General features: G+C 39.5%; 1 protein-coding gene across 2 annotated transcripts in view; it reads left to right on the forward strand.

The window, feature by feature from the left end:
* ankrd11 (ankyrin repeat domain 11) overlaps window positions 1-22,037 on the forward strand; it is a 105,582-nt gene that overhangs the window by 59,556 nt on the left and 23,989 nt on the right. For both annotated transcript variants that reach the window (XM_039609772.1, XM_039609777.1), the window contains exon 3: window positions 16,824-16,969. In XM_039609772.1, the coding sequence (XP_039465706.1) occupies window positions 16,883-16,969 (87 nt within the window). In that variant the 5' untranslated portion in view covers window positions 16,824-16,882. The remainder of the gene's footprint in view (window positions 1-16,823; window positions 16,970-22,037) is intronic.

A 22,037-nucleotide genomic window follows, 5' to 3' on the forward strand; every position in this document is an offset into this window, starting at 1 on the left:
TTCGAGTTGGTGAAACCTGCTCCCCAGTGTGAACAATTGCTACTTTCAGCATATTTTCCACATTTCTGTACAGCTAAGATGACTGTTACGCTTGCTGCAGTGCATTCTTTGATGTTGGAGTTAGTAGTAGAGCATTAGCATGAGCTTGAGCACCGCTAGTTAACCTGAGTTGCATTTTGTTTGCTCTCCATCTGGAATTTCCATGATATTGCTCTGTTTGCAATAAAGTGCATTACATAATCTGTTTATATGGGAGCGGTGAAATAAATGGATATTACATTTTACTACAAGAAATACCTAGGTTGTTTTATTGACTAATTACTGAAATTCCTGACAGATACAGTACCTTTTTTGTGCCATTAATCTTTGGGAAATATCACCATAAAATACAAGTATGTCCTTCACATAATCTGCATGTATTGCATTAGTTTTAAAAACTGGTGTATCATAAATTTCGTATAACGGCCCAAAGAACACGTCACTGAGCAAACAGTAGGTGCTGACACCATATGACATTACCATTAAACGATGGCATTGGTGCTTAAATTTCTATCAAAGTTATGTGTACGTACTTGGCCTCATGAAATGGGGAATTGAAAAGGGAAATGGCCCAAGAAGTGAAAACCACTGCTGTTTTCTAATGATATATGCCTCACCTTTGTGTGTGTGTGTGTGTGTGTGTGTCTCTGTGTGTGTGTGTGTGTGTCTGTGTGGTTTCTGTCTTTTTATTTTTATTCATTGTCTTTTCTCTTTCCATATGAAAACAGTTTGTGTTACTGCTGTGGTAGGGCTCCAGAGGGTTATAAGCTAAAACTATAATTGGCTAAATTGCATACATATGTTGATAACTATTGTCTGGAAGAGTGTGTGTGCGTGTGTGAGTGTGTTTGAGCGCATCTGTGTGCAAGCTTAGATGAGAAGAAGTGATACCTTGTGAACACCGGAAGAACAATTCCCCCAGGCGTTGTGCTTCTTTCAATTATTGTAGTTTCTGTTCTGGCCAAAGATGGAGATCCTCTATGTATACACATGCACACTTTGACACACACACACACACACACTTAGAAACAAAACACTTACCCTAAGATCTAAACAGATGCTGATTCAAAACTGCATCCGGCTGGTTGTGTTTTTGCTCTTTCGCTTAATAGTAAGGTCTAGTTTTTTAGTAAATAGGAGCCGTAGTTACCTAGCCAAGGTGCTGTTCTGCACATTGAGTGCTTACTTGTAGGGTAACATCCTACTGTTGTAGGGTTTTGTTTTTTTTGTTGTTGTTGTTGTTGTTGTTGTTGTTGTTTTGTTTTGTTTTGTTTTAATAATACAAAGTACCCCCGAGACCACTTATATGAACTGGTACTATATAAATATCACAGAACTGAAATGAAAGTCACAGAAGAGAATCATAGGATTGAATATTTGACTGGAGGGACCTTATGATGTGTCATCACAAGTGGTGGGCGAAAAAATCGATTGTCAAACATCTTCTATTAATACATTTAAAAATGCAACAAAAAGGGGAGGGGTAGTTATGCTAATAGTGTTATGTGACCCCAGGGAAAGAGAAAATTCATCGCAATGTTTGCACATGCACAGATAGCAGTTGTCTTGTAGTAAAAGTATTTTGTGACTCAGTTATTGATGGAGCACCAAACTCCAGCACTAAAACATGAGAGTTGCCAACCAGCAGGCACTCCCCACATGGTAGAGCTGCTACTTTTTGCCATCAAGAAAAGGAGCCAACTGAAGTAATTCAGTCATTGTATCCATAGTTTAACTCCTTAGGAGTGTGACTACACTTGCCAATAAGCAAGATCAATAAAGACAGTTAATCAGTATTATTTCAGATAAATCTGTACTGCTATTCACACATAGATTGCACTTCCTCTATGTTAAAAAAGGATTTAACACTGATGCAAAAGCGAATGTTGATGAAAAGAATTGAACAGTTAAAGAAAAGATGCAGACAAAATATGAAAAGGTGGTGGTCTTCATTAAAAACAAAAACTTAAATAATAAATAAATAAAGCATTTAGACAGTACTGCAATCACAATCAGTCAGCATTACATACATACATCTGTGTTATTAAAATGAACAGCTCTTTAACTAATGAATTGAAATCATTCACGTTCCACAACAAGCATAAATGGTTGTGGCGTGAGGAATGTAGCTGGATGTGTTCTCGCATCGCTTTCCCTGAAAGAGATTTCATCTGGATGGCAGCATATGTCGGTTTAACCCTTGTGTGTATTGTTCAGCATTAATATAGCCTTTACAGATGTGCAAGTTACCCATGCCATGTGCATTAGTGCACCCCATGCCATCACGAATTCTGGCTTTTGAACTTTGCATGGATAATGAGACAGATGGTCCCTCTTCTCTTCTATGTAGTGCTAAGAGCACGACATGCACCAATTTTTGAAAATAATTTCAGATTTTTGATTTGTCAGGGCTTTAACTTGTTTCTATGGATAAAACACTAAACCCTGTTCACTGACTGTAAGTCTCAGAGTTACTTCGAAGTCCACGTGCTGGCCATTCCTGTTATTGAATTGTCTGTTTTTAATGCAGTGCTGCCTTAAGGCTTGAAGATGTCGGTCATTCATCCTTGTTTTAGCGTTATCCCTTGTGTACAGAGACTTCTCCGGATTCTCTGGAACTTGACTTATAATCTACTGCAGATAGTGACATCAGCAGGTTTTTTTTGTTTTGTTTTTTGCTATAGAGGAATAACTTGAGAAAAGTTATTCTTAAATTGTTGACCTCCTCCCCATCTTAACTTCTAAGAGACTGCCCGCCGGTCTGCTGAAGTTACATTACTGATGAATGTAATTAGTTGTGAAATGTTCCACCAGGTGTTTCTTTTCGCATTACATTACATTTCCAGTCTCTTTTGCCCTTGTTCCAGCTGTTTTAACAGTTAGTGCTGTCATTAAATTCAAAATAGGCATATATTTTCCAAAGAAACAGTAGTCTTTGTACTATTCATACTAACTGTTTGGGAGGGGAAAAGAGAGTTTGGAGAACGGATAGGGCCCCAGCGAAAGTGCTCTTTGGTGCATGGATATAAACATGTGCCTGTTCTGTGGCCCCACCGATGGCCTCCTGAGCAGCACTCGCTTAAACCGCTAATTGGAACCTCTGTGTCTAATCTGATGAGTTTATTGATCGTCCCATTATGAGTGAGTGTGGGTTGTTCCTGACCTTACATGCTTGGTTGTTTATGTGCTTACCTGTTGGATGTGTTTAATCTAAATCAGTATTCACTCCACTGTGGTAGAGTCTAGGGTTTGTCGGTCGTGCTTAAGCCAGAGTAACAAACTGTTTCATTGCGTAGTCAAACATGCATTAAGCACGTGACAGCTACCTAACATCAGCTTGTTGTATGCTGACTCCTAGGGCAAAACACATAACATATGACTTGTCTAATGCCTGCAAGACTCATACAGCTCGTTACATAGTTTAAGCTTGACTGTATTGTGTGATGAATTGCCAAGTAATTTGCACAACGACTTAGATTAATGTATAGCAAATAGTACTTGCAGTGTTCCCATGTGTCCTTAGGCTGTTTAATATGAGACATTTAGGTATTTTTAAAGTGTTTGAAGAGCTGATAAGTAGGTTGTATGGATGTGTGTATATTGATGCTGCTGCTTCCTCTTTGTCTAACTTTACTAAACATGGATTAAGTGAATTATTTAGAGAGTATGTTATCATTGTAGTGAACACTGCAATTGGCTATGCCTTAGTTGCACTGCTGTTACTGTTACAAGTGTACAAGTCAATACAACCTGCGAAATGTTAAGTTCCCTACATATAAAATCAGAGGAAAACTCATGACGTCTGCTATGTCTTGCTTTGTCAGAACAATTAGGTATTTAGATAAGAGTGGAAAAAATACAGAAAAGCTTACACTGAAATGTGAAGCCAGAGAATGCCTTCTACAGTTTTTAATTTAAATGTCTTCTTAAATATTATCTTGACTACATTATTTGAAAAACTTTGTAGCAAATTTCTTTTTGATTTGATTGACTATTTGAATAATGGTCTAGTAATTGAATTATGATACTCTGAATGGTGACAGTGTAGGGTACCATGAAAGATTGTTTTAAATGGCATAGGCCACACTTTTCAGTTCCAGTACTCGCATCCAAATGTAAACAGATGCACAAAGTCGCACAGCAAAATCTGCATGTGCATAATAAGAAGCTGTGATTTTGAGCATACTCATGAAGAATATGCACATGCCCTCACCACTGCTTCAGTGTGGCATCAGTTTCCTTCCCCACTCTTTAAGCAGGCACCGCCCCACCCCTCAGCTGGCTGTGCTCTGCAGTAGCAGGCCTTTCATCCCTCCATCCTTCCATCCCTCTATCCGGCCCTGCCCAGTGATTTATAATTCATCTGGGATCCTGCCTCCCTCCACCACTCTGCACCAGGACAGCATTAGCATTCTGTTTGGTCCCCAGCTACGCTGCACCCACGTGTGTGTTGTGAATCTGAGGAATGATTCTTAGGCCTAGCCAGTGGGGCTCTACTTGGAACGGCTATTATTGTAGCTGTATGTGCTTGTTTGTCTGTGGCTTTGCTACTGTCATCTGTCATTGTGGGAATCAAGTTGGGCTGTCTGTCTCTGCTCTTTTCTGTTGGTACTCCATTTCCTCTGTCTTCATACGTACTAAGTCGGATGGTGGTCCACCTTCTGATCGCTGTAGAAAACTGTACAGCTCATTGGTTAAAAAAACAGTTATGATATATATTAGTCGTTTTGTGTCAGAAGGTTTTTTTCCCAGTACTATATAACCTCTCATACCTTTAGCACAAAACCAAAGCAGGACAAGTCACCTATGAATTTTAGACAAGCCTATTAATGCGTCACTGTCGCTCCCAGTTACCCTATTTCACAAGAAGCTCTGGTGCCATTAGAAATTTACTTCTCATAGAATCTGTTCTCTGGATCTTTTTAGTGTCTTTCAGGTGGCTATAATGTAAACTTACCGGTGGTAGCTGTACTGTAGCAGTTAAGCTTTTGGCTCTTAAGCTTAGGTTTGCTTGTCTTGCTGAGTGCCAAAACTGAAAGGACGCATAGACCAAATAGCAAAGCAGCTAATTTACAGTTTAACTGACATGTTGAGGTAGTGATCATTATTTTAACAAGCTAATATTTTAAAAAGTAGGTCTGAAAAATGCTGCATTCAATTGCTAACATATGCAGCTAAAGCATAACATCTGATTATTTCAGTGCAATATTGGATGTTTAAGCACAGCTTGAGAACATCTTGATAAATGATTACTTTGTGAATTTAATGCTGTGGAGACCTGGCATTGAATGGTTGATGTTAAATGTTGTGGAACAAACCATGTCTAAGAAAAGGCTCAATTCTTTTGCCAAAGAAATTTGTCAGATTAAAAAAGCTGTCCAGCTGTATTTGATTTATTAGTTTTTTGCAGCTCACGATACAGGATGTGTACTCTGATAACTTGATAGTTAAATAGCAATTCACAGCTTTTTTTCATGTAGGAGCTTATTTTAGGTTTTAAAAATAAATTAGTAAACAGTCTAATGGGTGCTGACGCTCTAAATACTCCAAAAATATTAATTAGATTGTCAGCTCTCTCAAATGCATATAATGCTTCAGAAATTGCATTGCAGCAGAATGAAAATTACATGTTTCAGGCTGTGGCCTTCCTCAGCTTGGTTTAAAAAGAAATTAGGCCAAATAGGAGGTTTTGTATTCGTTTTGCAACAAACAAGCATGTGCGCATGCTTGTTTAGAGGGAGAAATCTGCAGTTGTTTGTTGCTCGGCTAAAAGAGGCTTGTTGGAGTAATTTACCTGTGACATAAACACATTTTAACCCTGGTGTCCAGTTCAAGTGTAGACAACTAAATTAATTTCACTTAAATCAATGAGGATTGATTCCTTTGGGCGCTTTATGTTAAGAAAACATGAAACAGTGAAGTTGTGATGTAAAAAGGCACACTTGGACCAAAACACAGTCCTTTGCAGTTAAAAAAAACAAACAAACCAAAAAAAAAAAACGTCTCAAGTGCAAGAAATAAAGAACGCGCAGTGAAACTGCTACTGTTGTAATCATCTACAGTCCTACAGCAGACAGATCCAGTAGCTGCCAAAAACACAGTCACATGTCTGTGTAATCTGCCCCTTAGCTGCTTCTTCAATAATTTTATCACAGTTGCATTGCGGCATTCAGACCGCTTTAAATTGGGAACACTTTTCAGATGACAGTTTATACATTTGTGTGTGTGTGAGACATAATGATGCTCATCTGTAGAAAGGTCATATCCACCCTCTGTGCCTCTCCTCCCTTTCCTTTCTCCCACTCTGTTCATTATCTATCCAGCCTCGCTCCCTCTCCTCTGCATTTATTTTTACCTCCTCACGTAATCCTTAATTAATGTAGATCCAGTCACCATGCCTCACATTTTACTATCGTACACTCTTACTTGTGTACATACACACTCACTCATTCATGTGCTCTCACGCAGGCACACGGCAGACATAAATTCAGTCACGCACATCTTAACGTGCTGCGCGTTTTATAAGAATAAATCCTGGTGGCTGGATTTCTCTTAGAGCTAAAATGTATATCGCACAGCCATCATGTCATGGGTTCCAATCTGGTTTGGGATACCTCATACATCACCTTCCTCATTTTCCAGATGGCCCAAGCTAACAAATAATCAACAGCAGACACTTTATATGGTACCATCGTGGCTTTTCGTGGACACAAATTGAAGAACCATAGAAGAAGTCTGCATTGATCTTATCAATGCTGGAATAAAAATGTCACTATTCTTTTTCCCTTGCAGTCTAGGTTATGTGACCTGGCCCTTTTGTTATTTAGTAGTAAAACTGCTTTGAGTAAGAGAAGATTAATTAACATTTTTCTACACTGATACTCAGGAAATCCATTAGAAAGCAGACTTCATTAAATTCATCTGACTTTAAACCAAGCTGGCATTTACACGTCATTATAGCACATCTGCAGCAAATCTTCGGTTTTAGTGGTTTCATGATAAGTTTAACGGGAATCATATACTTCAAGCGATACTTGCAGAAGTTGTTTCCTTTGAGCAAAGCCGCACAACCAACATTGCCAATTTATTATTGATGCTGTGGTGTAGGACAACCATTCCATGTGCTAAAAAAGAAAAAGAAATTGAGCACCCCCAACATGAAGTAACCACCCTAAGCAATGTACATTAAACCCATGCAGTTTTAAACTGATGAAGGGAATGCAAGACGCTGTGCATTATGTAGAGGGAGGGGCTGCACTTCAGCATGTGGTCTTAACCCCCGGTGCTGGCTGTGATGCTTTAAATTAAATCTAGAGAAACTACACTCATGAATATGACCTTGGAGTTGCTTGGTCATAGTTTCCTGTTTTACTGGCATCTCTTGTGTTATTTTCAGTCAGTGTTCATGTTACTATAGCTCTGCGTAGCACAGTGAGGATTTTTTTGTTTACATGTGATATGTTGCACAGTAGTTTCACTTAACATATTGTTTTAATTCTGCCTACACACTTCTGCTTATCAGATGTTGTTTTTATTGAATCTTGTGCTGCTCATTACTTTGTTTGTAACTGAAACATTGCCTCATTTCCATGCTCAGGAATAGGGTGACCTTCATTCAAGGAATACTGTACATACACTGCTAGCTGACGTAGCTCGACTTTGCTGTGAACTTTGTAGCGGTCACCAGTAGATCAAAGATTTGATAGAAATCAAACTGACAGTATAGCTAGGCATACTGTCAGTCTATTGTATGAATTCCTTACAGGAGCAGACTTTCTGAAAGATTAAAGGTGTTTCTTGATACTTTGATGTTGTAAATTTGTTTTGGTTTTTTGGGGTTTTTTTTATTAGGGCCCATTTTTGACCAGTAATTAAACTCGGCAGATAAATGGGTTTATATTTGGTTTTGGAAGACAGACTGTGTTGCATGAATTATATTTAACTGGGAAAGCTTACGTTGTAAAATATTTAGCACTTGTGTTGGCTGGTGTGTGTCTGTGTGTGTGTGCATTTGTCCAGGCATTGATGGGTAATCTGCAGACCTTTCTCAAAGACTAAATCTAAAATGTTCAACGTCAAAAACATGGAATAGCAGGTATACTGGGCTACTCTTGCTTGTGTTTGTGCTATCCTTCTCACGAAGTGGAGTGGACAGAAGTAATATCAAAATAATGTAACAGCCACTGTGATTTCTTCCAGTTTGTAGCGTACTCTATGGTCTTTCCCTGTCTTGTTCAAGAAAACTATTCAGACCAAACCTACACATGCCATCATTGCTTTTAAGCAGCACACCATTGGCTTTTTCCAGAGCTCCACACTAGAGTCTTGGTAGCCTCTGCATTGATTGAATTTACACAACACCTCTTTATCCATAGACTGAGAACTACGCAAACAGACTTCAATGCGGGACAGTAAATCTGACATTTGACCACTGCTGTCTTGAGTTTTAAGTTCAATGAACTGTTACAGTATGGTTGTAGCATCAGACTGTGATTTTATTTACACACAGACGACTGTGGGGCGTTGTCTAATTGTGGTTTGTTGTGGTTGTTGTTGTTGTTGTTGTTGGGGGGGGGTTCAACCCCACTTGGAGGACGCATGTAGCTGTGTAGATGGCGTGTGTTTACGCTCTTGAGACAAAATCCCTTCCACACAAGCAGACATCCATATACATATACCTTGAAGTGGTAAATATTTTGCTGCTTCATATTAGTTGTGTGTGAAATTGCCTTCATAGTGTAAGTAGTTTGATAACTAGGAGGACTTTAATATGGATTGTTGTTGTTTTGGCCTTGTTTAATGGGAGCATGGGATTCCTAAACATGCTGTTATTTCCATCCATCCTGCTTAACAACCTCTCAGGCAGGGGTTTGACATGTGAAAATAAATAATGCCATGCTATATTGATAATTTTGTGCCACTTTTGTGGGTGTTTGTCGTTGTTGTGATAGATCTGCAAATGTATATTGATTATATTGATAGGTAATGCATTAATGTTTTCCTTATTTCTCCCCCTTGTTTTATTCTCCTGACTGATTTTGATTTTGCAGTGTTCAAACTAGGGCTGCAACTAGCGATTATTTTGATAGTCAACTAATCGGCCTAATTTTTCTTTGATTGGTCAATTATTCAATGATTATTTCAGTAACTCTTATCTCCGCTTCCTGCGGGCATACCTCCTCTTCTAGGGTCCAGTATATCACCTGCTCAAGCCTGCCCACTTGTGAATATTACCCTGCTGCCCTGTCCCACAGCAAATAAAGAATAAAGACCTAGGAAACGTATGAATTTGAAAATAATCAAATGTATTTTTAACATTACTCAATAGGACTTTCAGAATAAAAATTAAATTAATTAAAATGTTAGGTTATGCAAAATAAATTGCTAGTAGTATTTAAACACAAAAATAATGTGGAAATGGGAAACTAAAAATGGCTTATGTCCATCATTTCAAATAAAGCTTCAAATTAAATCAAAAAGATTTTATTTTCCAGTCCAAAATAACAAGTCAACAAAGTTTACAGATGACTCATTTCGTGAATTCACAATTGCAGAGGGCATGTGGACAAACCCCCAAAAAAACAGGAGACAGTGTAGCTACTCCTGTTTAACTATCGCATTTCAATCATTAGCTAACAAAACTGAAATGCTGAACTGCTTAGCAAGCATCGTGAGAAGCTTCCGACGGGTGAGCTAACATAAATGTTACTGTACAAACATGAAGATGAAAAAGATATCAAGGCCACACACAAACTTAACTCTCTAAAATGGATCCATTCAAAGTCAACATCACAGCTCCAAGGTGCCAGCGTTTTAAATGCTTGTGGACTGCAGTAGAGCTGTCATGGAAGCAAAGCTCTGCTTTCATTGTCTGCATTTAGCTTTGTTTGTCTTCTGTGAAATGCTTTCACGTTTTTTTAAAATCTCAGTTTCCGTTTTCTTCCGTCCTCTCGGTTTGCTGTTCGTGCTGCGTTCTTCTTCGTTAGTATTGAGTGCAGTCTTGGCAGACGACAAAGGCGATCCTTCCCCTATAGCTTCCCGTAGTGTACTGCAGTTACAAAAACGCACTTACGTGGTTTTAGAGTATGACACGTTGACAATGAAATTCTGCGTCGACTAATTTTTATAGTCCAGGTCATGGATTATGGCGACGAATCATTGCAGCCCTAGTTCAAATGTCAATGTAATATACAATATCTAATATAATATCTAATATATACAACTAATTGCTAGAAGAGGCATTGGTTAGCACATATCAGTCTGAGTGAAACATCTCTTTTTGATCAAATGGGGATCCAAAGGTCAGGGAGGGATTGAAACCTCGTTGCTTGAGGTTGATATGCAGAGGCACTCTTCTATCAATAGGCTTCCTCTCTCGGTCCACAGCTCTTTCACTGGCTTCTCTGATAGGCCTGCATCTGTCTCATTTGTTAGTTGCTAGGCAACAGGCCTTCTGTGTGTGTGCGTGTGCGTGTGTGCTCACACGTTGCTGTGGCAATGTCAGGCTTTAGAGAGAGAGAGAGGGGGGAGAGAAAGGGAGATGTTGAAAATAGAGAGAAAGGCAGATCAGAGAGAAGTACTCAGAGAGGTGAGAGGGAAGAAATGAGAATGAGTCAGAGCACTGATGAAGCTGAGGGACTGGAGAGGAGAGAGCCAAAATGCACTAGATTGTCTCTGGCCTTTCCTGCAGCCGAGCTGCATATATATACAGGCCTGCCACTATCTTAGCGAGGTCACTGGCAAAGACAGCATGATTTACCAGACTGGCAGGCAGGCAGGCAGGCAGCAAGCCCTGAGCTGTTATTGGATGGAACAGAGAGGTGTAAGGGAGAGTGGACGTGCTCAGAATAGAAAATCAGACACAGTGATTGGATTCCTCCCCACATCTCACTCCTCTCTTGCTCCCTGGCTCTCTCTCCTCCTAGATAATAGGACCACTCCCACTCACATTTCAGATATATTTTGTCATATCCAGATGTGGTCGTTCTCATATCAGCATTTAAGCATAACATTGACTTTAAAGTAGAGAAGGCACGAAAGATTCACATCTCATAATGTCGTATTTTACTAGAAACTTTTTTTTGCTGAAAATGCAAAGTAGTTTTAAGGAAAATAGCATATCTCATGTGTGATTTTCTATTTTTCTTTTTTAATAAAACTGTAGAAGCTTGGCCTCCACCCGCAGAAGCAGAGATAATCAGAGTTCTTTAATACAGCACTATGCACACAGTAATTCTGCTCCTTTTGTAGGCATATATTTTCTTTTCTAGCGTAATGCATCTTCTCTATGTGCTTGTTTTTGCATTAGCACATATTTGTGCGTGTGCGTGTATGTGTGTGTGCGTGTGTATGTGTTCATGTGCCATTCTCTTCTTCTCTACACAGGTTTATAATGAAGTGAATGGGCCCAGGTCAGGGACTGAGCAGCCAAGCTGGGCTTTGGTTGCCAGGATACAGCAGCCGAGCCAGGCTGGTTTTATTTGCACACCAAACAGGCTAGCTAGCTGCTGCTGTTGCTGTCTTTCTGTAGACTTATCTGCTGCATAGCATGTCAATAGACTGCAGGGTAAACGCATACACAAACTAGGGCACAATGATTTGGTACAGTTTTTTCGGGGGGTTTTGTTGTTGTTGGGTTTTTTGTTGTTGTTGTTGTTGTTGTTGTTGTTTGTTTGTTTTTGCTTGTTATTTTTATCTATAATTTGAAGATTTTATAATCCTTTAAAAAAATATAAATAATGGGAAGCGACTAGAGTAAATATGATAATTTGGTTTTAAATTTTAACTTAAATTCCTATTGCACCCTCAAAATTAATAAGAACATAAAGGTCTTCATTATAAACAAACATAGATGCTTTCTCCTTGTACTCAAAATTAAGTTGTCTGTTTTTTCCAATAAGTACCAAGTGTGGAAAAACTCTGTGGCTTTTGTACTGGTGAGAAATCTGTATTTGAGGTAAACGGGTTTGGGCTGAAAATGTATTTTGCATCAGCACCTTTTATATGGAATTGTAACTGGTAAATTCACCATGAATTGTCAAATGGATAACCTAGCAGGAGGTATGAGGACTTGTGCTCCCAACTAAGATCTTTATTATCTTTTAAATATAGATACTAAAAGAGGGTTTTCACCATTACATTTCTGCCAAAGGGAGTTTGTATTGCTTTACCAGTTTGTGTAATCCTCTAACGTATCACAGTATTTAGGGGTGAGTCATGCTAAATCAAGGCTGTGTCAGTATCTGTTCTTAGGCATTATTTTGAACTGGTGTCTTTGGTTGAGTACACTTGAAAGGCCTTGATCTTACTAGAGCTCTAGGTCCAGTATGCAAAGAATCACAACTGCAACTCCTGAGCATCTCTGCTATGAGGACATTTGACCTGCGTAACACTTGTTTCACCGTTTATGATACAATGGAGAAGTCGTAGCGCATCTGTTAGCCAACATCAAGATACGAGTTGACTGCTTGGCAGTTTGTGTGTGTTTGTGTGCGCGGTGCTGATTCGTATCTGATTGTGCAATAGGCAGCGAGGTCGATACACGCACGACGCACACAAACACGAGCACAGGCAGACAGAGCAACATGCCCATCCCTGTGTGCAGCTGCTGCACTGTTCAGCTGTCACAGTGGAAAATTTGAGGTGTGTTTTTGTGTGTACATTGAGAGTTGGGAGTGGAGCGGGGTTGGAGCAAACAATTGCTTTTCAAATCTGCACCTGTACCTTCACTTTTTCTCTGCTATAGTTGTTTGTGTCTTTATGTCTCCGTTTTCTCCATACATAATCAAAATTGTGTGTATCTGCTTGTCTGTGTTAGAGCAGCTGCTTGGATGTGCTGGCTATGGTAGAGTTTGGTCTGTGAGCCTTTGAGGTTGAGGTGTTTTGCAGTTTTATTGCAGCAGATATATGCAATAGCATTTTCATTTATATAACGGCACTTCTTATATGCTTGATAAGAAAACTCCATGTGCGTCACTGTACACATTATCTTTAAATAGAACATTAATTTTGTATGAGCAGAGCACACTAATGTCCCTTGTGCTTTAAAAGAAATAAATTCACAGCTGTGTGCCCTTTTATTAAATGCTACTGCATTTATGTCCATTCTTCTATTTTATCTGCCTTGTAGGCTTTGAAACCATTGTAAACTAACTCTTGAAGTTGACCTCATGCCAGTACAAGTGTGCTTGTGATGTGTCCCAGTGCTTCTGCAAGTATGCACATGGTATGCTGCAATATGCTGAAGTGTTGGCCTCCATCTGACCGCAGAGGGAGTGGCTCGGGATAGAGAGGATGCTACAGGAGGATGAAGATAGAGAGGGACAGGGGGCATAGAAAGAATGGTGTGTGTGTTTATTCAGGGGTGAGAGAAGCTTGGAGAGTAGTACTGGCAGGTCCTGTCCTTCATTTAGAAGAGATTGCTTCTCTGGCTCAACACTCACCACTCCTTTCTGCAGTTATCTCCATGGCCACGTCTAACTTGGCTGACGTCATGCATAAAACATTAAAACTCAACAGTGCAGTGCATGTTTTTTTTTTTGTTTTTTTTTTCTCCCTACCCCTGATGTCAGGGAGCGAGTCAGCAGGCAACAGTTAATTGGTTGCTTATAAACTTAAAATGTATTGCCCCGTTGATTAAAAATGTAACTACAGATTTCTCGCTTGAAGAGAATTGAAATGGGACACAGTTACAACAAACACATTTGACAAAACTTTGTAAAACACAAACAAAAGCCAGGCTGAAGAATGTAAATGAACTGTTGAATTTAGTAACTCATACAGCCACAACAAAAACCCTCAGATTATCCTGCAGCTACTTATGAGTCACAGGACAGAGGTGAGGAAGATGTGAGGACGGTTCCTCACTACAAATCGAGTGCATTAATTAATAATTCTGGGATGTTTTGGTTGAACAGCCCTCTTCATGTTATGTCACAAGTAGCTAAGGGATTTGTTCTAAAATTATCCTTTAATTTATTATTAACTTTCTTGTGTGCTCTGTAACCCTGTCTTTCATTGCCTTAAACTCTCCTAAGCTTCAGGTCATGGTCTTGTGTCGTGACATTCCATTGAAAAAAAATTTCTTCTTACAGTTTGGAAGTCCCTTAGGTTTTTGCCAGAAAGTTTAACTTTGATCTCACATGTCCACAGAATATTATCTAGCAACATTATCCAGCGAGTCTTGTGAAATATCTGGAGAGCCTTTTCAGATGTGCTGCGATGTCCTGATATGAACATTCTTATTCAGTGTTTTTCTTATTGTGGACAAGTTGTCAAGATTTGTGCAGTTGTTCTGCTGTTACCTTTTGGTCTTTTTTCACCTACTTTGGGATTATTTTTGATGTGATCTTTACAGGACGCCCATTCCCAGGTAGTGGACCTGAATTCTAGCCATTTGTAAATGCTTCTAGCCTGTAAATGTAGTAGCAATCTTGCCATGGTTCACATCAACTGATCTCTCTCAAAAAGACACGGCTTTGACAGTAATCAGACTTTGTATGCCTTTATTTATAGGGAGTGACACCTCTTAAGCCACACTTACAATCTCATCTCCTTAATTGGAACACCTGACACCAAGTAGGTTTAGGCAAAGTCATTGGCACAAAAGTGCACCATGTGGAATTTCTCAGTGTGTTTTATCATATTGCATTTGTCTCTGGTTTGAAGGCCACGTTTTATGACTAATCAATGTAGGAATCCTGATCATTCCTTATGGGTCACCAATGTTTCTGGCACCTTAAAGATAGCAAGTGCTTAAACTTCTTTTCAATCGTTAACACCTCAAAACACCTGAAAGTTGTTTTGTTCGCTGGCCTAGATTACTATTCAGCACCACTTTAACGCACTCCCACTATATGCAAGCTCATGATCACTTACATTTCTCAATATGTAGATAAAACCCACCAAGTAATTGAGTGGGAGTAGTTTTTGCAGTGGTTGCCAAGTTAGTAATGTTTGGTTTCCATTACACATCATCTTATAAAGGCTGAAATTAAACTAAATAGTGTAATGTTAATCAAACACTCATTTTCTTTAGTAATGTTGAATGAATTTGCAATTTGTTCTTGGAGAAAATAAGTTTGTGTGTTGGTTGTAAAACATCCCAAAGTGACATTTTGTAGAAATCTTGTATGTACACTCATAAATGGACATATGAAAATAATCAACTGTTCAGCGGCGAAACGCATAAACGCACTGTCAGCAGATATTGGGTGTCTTGTTATTGGCATGAAATTACACAGGAAATGATGCCCCTTGGTTTTAAACAGGGTTTCCTCTCCATGTGTGCCTTTGTGTGACTGCAAGCTTGCAAACAGCATTTTCTTGTGTTTCACATATCAGCGAAATGCTCGGTTGCTATAATCATCTATCATAGTAGTCCCAAAATAGTGCAGATTATTGTTCTAGAAGCCTCGCTGACCCAGTTTAATGTGTGTGTCTGTGCGTGGCTGCAGTGTTTGTTTATTTCTGAGAGCAGTCGACCTTCCTGTCACTTTGTTTGGTGTGGTGAAAGGTGGGAGTTGAGGGAGATTGCAGCAAGTGCCTACCAGTAGCAAAGAGGGACTAACAATGAACTGTGCGAGTGAGGAAGGAGCCTGTGGTTTGCTGTGTTTCTCATGTCTTTTTCTATACAGCGGTAAAGAGGGTCAGTACGTCCACTGCAGTTGTGTGCCTATCTGGTTGGCTGGCTGGCTGTCTTGACTTGACTGACTTGCCTGGAAGGATATAAATAGCAGTCTTTGAATAGGATAACTGCAGAGCGAAGGGAAGAAGGGTGGGGGGAGGGAAGTGGAGTGGAGATGGAAGTGGCGCCAGGGAAGATAGGAGTGCCAGTGTCTCAAAGTAGAGGGAAAAAATAATGCAGCCATGGCCTCATCTGTTCACTCACTCAGTCAGTCACAGGGATGATCACATTTGGACGCACTCTTTAGAGAAAGTACATTACAGAGGAGAGAATTGAGGAAAGGAATGTATGATTAATTCATGGCCCTGTGAAGCAGAAGGCCATGAAGGAAAGGCAGTGGATAGTAATGCACATATTGTTGTGTACTTGCACGTAAGGCAAAGTAGACACTAAGAACACAGAGCACAATAAACTGTACAGAACTCTCATGGTTTATTGTGAATTTACAGAAAAACCACTTATACCAGAGATGATTGTTTTTGTTGTTGTTGCTGTAATACAATGGATCACCTTCCTTAGTCACTATGGCAAGGATGCCATAAATTAGTACAGGGTAAAGCCCACAATTACAAGGGCTGGCTAGCTTTGGCGGTAAGTAGCTGTTTGGGTTTTTGTTGAGACGTGCCGGTTAAATTTCTAAAGACATTCCTCAGCTGTTCCAAGGCCCACAACATGTGCGTTATGCAATATCTTGGACATAGTCTGCCCTGTTGTCATTCCTAAATTCTAGAATGTCAGCACTTAAGATGTAGCTGATATGAATAGCATGCCTCTGTTAAAAGTAATTGTACTTTGATTGGGTTTACACTTAACAGAGATTTCTAACAAGTTTTTTTAAGTATTCAGGCGGCTCTTACTGCTCTTTGGGTTCTGCGTGGTGAACAGATAAGCCTTTTGCCTGCCACAGCTGCAGCTCTCCTCCCTCTTTAAATGCTCTTCCTCCAGAGCCAGGGGTGTAATGGTTGAAAGTGGAGTGCTTGATGTACCACTAATGGCTGCATCGTCTGGCAGTGTGTAAATGTGTTTTCAATGAAACGTCAGGTGCTAAACTCCCCCTCCCCTCCATCCACCCACCATTTTGTTTTTCTCTTTGTTCCAGACGGTTGATGACGATGCAATGGCAGCGTGAATGAAGCTTGGCGTGGGGAGAGCTGAACGATGCCCAAAGGTGGGGGTTCTAAAACCCCCCAGCTGGACCACTTCCCACTCAACACCGACATGGTGGAAAAGCAAGGTGGGAAAAAGGTAAGATTGAAAGGCATACAGTAAACACAGTGCACAGCAACAAAGCCTGTTTCACTTGGTGGAGAAACATGAGTTAAAGTAATGACTAAATTAGTTTTAGATTGGGGTTTAGATCATCATTGAACTGAATGACCAGGACACGTGCTCTTCAGCAGAAATCATTTACTCCCTTTAAACAGCACTTTCTGACCTTTTGGTCGTAAACCTGAGACGCTCACATCAGTTTAGTTATTCAGTAATTACCAGTTTACCTCCGTAAGCTTGACAGTTCCTTACGCATCATCAAAAAGCTTTCTGTCCCAAACTAATGTTGTTGTTTACCAGTCACACCATGCTTTGCATTGGTTCTGTGGACCAGCTGGAGGCAAGTTCTGACTTGTCAGCTTACAGAGCTCATCTCAAATGTACTGTGGAGTAGAGCAATGTATGTGTTGCATCACTCTGCAGTTTATAGGTATTTACTTTTAGTTTACCAACCAAAGTAATGAGTAGAATCTAGAGTGTAAATGAAATAATTGATAAGAGTAAGATTCTTCTTTGCACATTTGATTGTATTGTAAGCTCTGTCCCAGCTCATTCCATGGAAATATAAATAGTGATGTATGTTTTTAGAGGTTTGCTGTTCCCATATTCCAGATTGGATTTTGGTGACAGTGGGCCGGTCTGTTCAGTTCAGTTCTCTCTTGTTCAGGCTTTGCTTTGCCACACCTCAGCGTGTGTAGCGTGTTGGTTGCTGGCCAGAATGAATTTAAAAGCAAAGCAATATGGTTTAGAAGTATTTTACACTTGCTACACCAGTAGTTGTTTTTTTTTTTATAAATGTTTGCAAAAGTTTTTAGTTAACCACAAACGGGTCAAGTGAGTTGACGCGGCTAAAAACTTGTCTTTAGTTCAATCAAAGAGACATCATAAAAGTTGCTTCATTTAAGCCGTATCCTGTCAGCTTCATGGTAAGCGCATGTATGTGCAGGAAGACGAGCAACTAGTGCAGCTGTAAGAGCATTATGCAGCAACCTAATGAGATTAGTGCAAAAAAATTAAAAGAACGACCCAAATACATTTTTATTTTTCATTTGATTTATCTCTTTGCTGTTTTACTGTTGTTGTTTGTTATTCCACTAATAACAGCCAATTCAGCTAATTTATAGTTGTGGACGTATTTATTTGTTGCATTTAATTTGACTAAGTCAGAAAAGATAGCGTTGAGTCAAGACTGATGTTGCCTTACACGTAAAGATCCCCAGTTGTTTCCCAAGGATAAAAATACAGTGTAATAATTCAACACATTCACTGGATCGCGACTAGGTATCAGCAGATACCCAAAGCCAGGGTACTGTAGAAGAATGTAAGATATCAGATTGGTTTTTATTCTGTTTTTTGCAAATATCATTTGACTTCATGACATGGAAATGGGGCACAAGTGAAACCTGTGCATAGTTATGCATTTTCCCCCCTCTGACAACATAGGCTATCAAAATAGGTATGTTCAAATCACATGAATGTATAAGTACTGGTATGTGCAAAAGTTAAATCAAAGAGAAAATGTAAATGAAGCAGATTTTTTTTTACATTTGAAAAGTTCATGTGTGCATACGGCTAGTGATGCAGTTCTGGACTTCAGACTTCTCTCTAACCTTTCTGTGCATACATTATAATGTATGTTAATAAGGTGATGCTCTTTAGGTTGGGCTTTTCCCATCAGTGCAGTGTTTTACATCTTGAGCTTGTTAGAACACTAAAGTCAGTCTGGGATGACATAAATGGGATGTCCAAACACTTGGATGTCCTAGATCCACTGAGGAACAGTTGCACGTTTTTCAAGAAAAACCTCCCTGACGGGTACCTTTTAAAATACAAAAATAAAATAAAAAAACTCACTTCTCAAACTCACTTTATCTTACTGCCTAAAATGTTTAAGCAGTACTATATAACAGGCGTAGGAAGCTTACTATAAGGCATCAAATCTCTGTCTGTCTTTTGCACAATCAGGAGTTCACCAACCAAACCTGCAACACAGATGCACGTTAATCTGCATCCACACTATTCTCTCATTGTGCATCGCTTTAAAACTTTGAAATCGGTGCTTAGCTGCCTTGGTAACCCTATATGTTTTTACTACCAGGTCATATGTTAAACACCAGTTCGTTTCACTCTCATTAGTAGTTGCTTGACTTGCCTGGAAGTTGAAAAAAGTTTATCTCAGGTCCCTGCCAGTGGTTATTTCTATATTGCATATTATGACATTAACATGCTACCTAGTAACCACTTACCAACACTAAAACAATCCTTTTTAGCATATATGTAGCTGTAACACCTAATAAAAGTATCCCATTATTTTTAATTTCATAACGGTAACATCTAATTTATAGCCACAAAACTTTACACTCATGTTACTTGGTTTGGCAACCAAACAACAGACTAAAATCACAGACCAAACCATACTGTAGCTTGGGCACCAGCATGTACTAGTCAGTAACTCATGATAGGTTGTGATTGCCCCTCCCTGACTTTTTTCTTCCTTGTTGATGTTGGTTAACTTCTGCATTTGACTTCAGCATAAATGCTTAATTAAATAATGGACTGTTGCATAATAGACTTGGGTTCAGTGTTTGTTTTCTTAAAAAGCCCTAAGTCACATGTCTGAAGTGCTTTTGAATGGTGTCACCTTATTGCCCAGTTATGACGTATTCACTACCTTGAATTTGACACAGATACTGTCAACACTGTTTGTGTTGGAACAAAGTTTTGGGCGCAGCTTGATGATGTCATGGTGTGTACTAACTGTTCAGCTACCAGCAGCAGCTCTGAGAGGTGTAGAAAGGAGAGGTACAGCTTATGCAGGCATGGATTTACAACCCTCTGCAAAGGATTGCATCAGACTCTGATATGGAGGGAGGGAGGGAGGGAAAGAAGCGAACAGGGGTGGGTGGAAAACTGAGTGAGACGAAAAGAGCACGCATTGCTAGGAGACCACCAAACAGGGTGTCGTGTGAAGGCAGATCAGAGGAAAGTCTTGAGTTGTCAAAGCTTTGCTTACACTTAATTCTCCAAAAACAACCCAGTTGAACTTTAGAGAGTTGAGTTGGTGAATTGACCATTTTTCCCCAGTCCAGTTAACCAGAGCTATGTGATGGTTCTTTTGTTTGTTTGTTTGTTTGCTTTAAGAAATCATTCACATACTGTTTTCCATGCTTAAGATGTACTGTAGCTTCAGACGTGTGCATCATAATTTCGCTCAAATGGTGTGTTCTCTCTTTGTGGGAGTGAGCGGAGATGCAGACGGGCAGACAGAAAGATCAGCTCATTGTAGCTGACACTGTTTGTCTCTACTGTACCATGACATCATGGTCTTATGACTGGGGCAGGGCAGGGGGAGGAGTTCAAAGAGTTGACACATAATAGAAAACCTGCCCTGAGGATAGAGATAGATGTGCAGGGTACAGAAGATAGGACAGAGAAATTAGGTGAATGAAAGCGTCTGTTTGTACATTATGTCACCTCTGTCTTGCATCTTACATTATGAGTCCTTAAACCTGTGTAGTTAACAGAGAGTCGTCATATGATTATATCCTTCATGTAGAAGTTCTGCTTGAGCATTTGTACAGTTATAGGGCGCTATAGTGGACTGATTTTTTTTTTTTTTTTTTCACTCTGTGCTGAATCCTGTGTTTGCTTTTTGTTTTTTGTTTTTGAATCCTTAATCACAGATGGTGTCGTCTGAATCATACAAGGAGTCATTACTGAAATTCCAGTATTGACTACTGTATTGCAAGAGAGTACATTTAGACTTTCACGATACCGACCAGAACCTTACATGACAAATAATGTAATTATGAAAAACACTTAACTCTTTTTAGGTAATATCATTTATTCTTAAAAAAAAAAATAATGCACCTTTAAAAGCATGGTATCCTTTTAATGCCACAACAGTAACATATAATTTTTATCCACAAAAGTTGAAGTATAATGTATTTTGATGCCATAACATTGCCTAGCAACCATATAGCAATGGGCTAAAATGTCCCATTTTTAGCATATAAACAGTATCAGCTCTCTTTTGTTTCGTTTTATTTTTGTTGTTGTTTATGGACTGATTCTTATATAGCGCTTTTCTACTCTCCTGGAGTACTCAAAGCGCTCTATACAACACGCTGCATTCACCCATACACACCCATTCACACAAGCACCGTTATCTATACTGTCAGTGCATTACTGTCATTCATACGCATTCATACTCTGATGGATGCATTGGAGAGCAAGTCGGGGTTAGTATCTTGCCCAAGGATATTTGGGCTGCAAACTGGGGGAGCCAGGGATCGAACCACCAACCTTCCAATCAGCAGCTGACCTCCTCTACCTCCTTAGCATAAGCATGTAGTACATTAAATGTAGAAACCTAAATACACGAGTCATGGCTTAAATCCCCGATAAACCCACCACAGTGGTCACAATGATCACTGCCCCAATCTTGTCTCACAGTCACTTGCATTTATACCCACCGTTAAGGCGCAGGAAACCACTGCAGTATTCTCCTGAGCGATAAGTGTCACCACTCAGACAATAACGCCACAGAAGAAGTAGTCAAAACACGGAAGCAAAGACTTTGTCAGTTGTTGTTTTGCAAAGTTTTTTGCATAAACTTAAGTTTTCAAACTGTTCCAGCACTCTCTGTATATCTGCACTTCTCTGAGCTTCTGTACTGGAATATCATTAAAATGGCAGTAAAAACCAACACAATCATACACTTGTGTCTTCAACCCAGGTGCGGCAGCCACGGCACAACGTGCCAGGTTACAAAGATCTTGAGGTGCACGAATGGCCAAAGCGCTACAAAGTGTCACGCAACACACGATGTGATGTCAAAATCAGCACGCAAAATATCAAACATAATAGGGCCATTACTGGGGGACACGTTAAAAACTTTTTTGTTACACAGATACAACACTTGTCTTTTAATATTGTGTTTCTGTCAAATATTCACATTATCTACAAATATCTCTAAATGTCCACTTTAAATTGATTCCTAATGTATGCAATGTATGGCTTTGTATAGCTTTGACTTTATATA

The sequence above is a fragment of the Oreochromis aureus genome, linkage group 1, assembly GCF_013358895.1.
Source record: "Oreochromis aureus strain Israel breed Guangdong linkage group 1, ZZ_aureus, whole genome shotgun sequence".
In the NCBI taxonomy this organism is placed as follows: domain Eukaryota; kingdom Metazoa; phylum Chordata; class Actinopteri; order Cichliformes; family Cichlidae; genus Oreochromis; species Oreochromis aureus.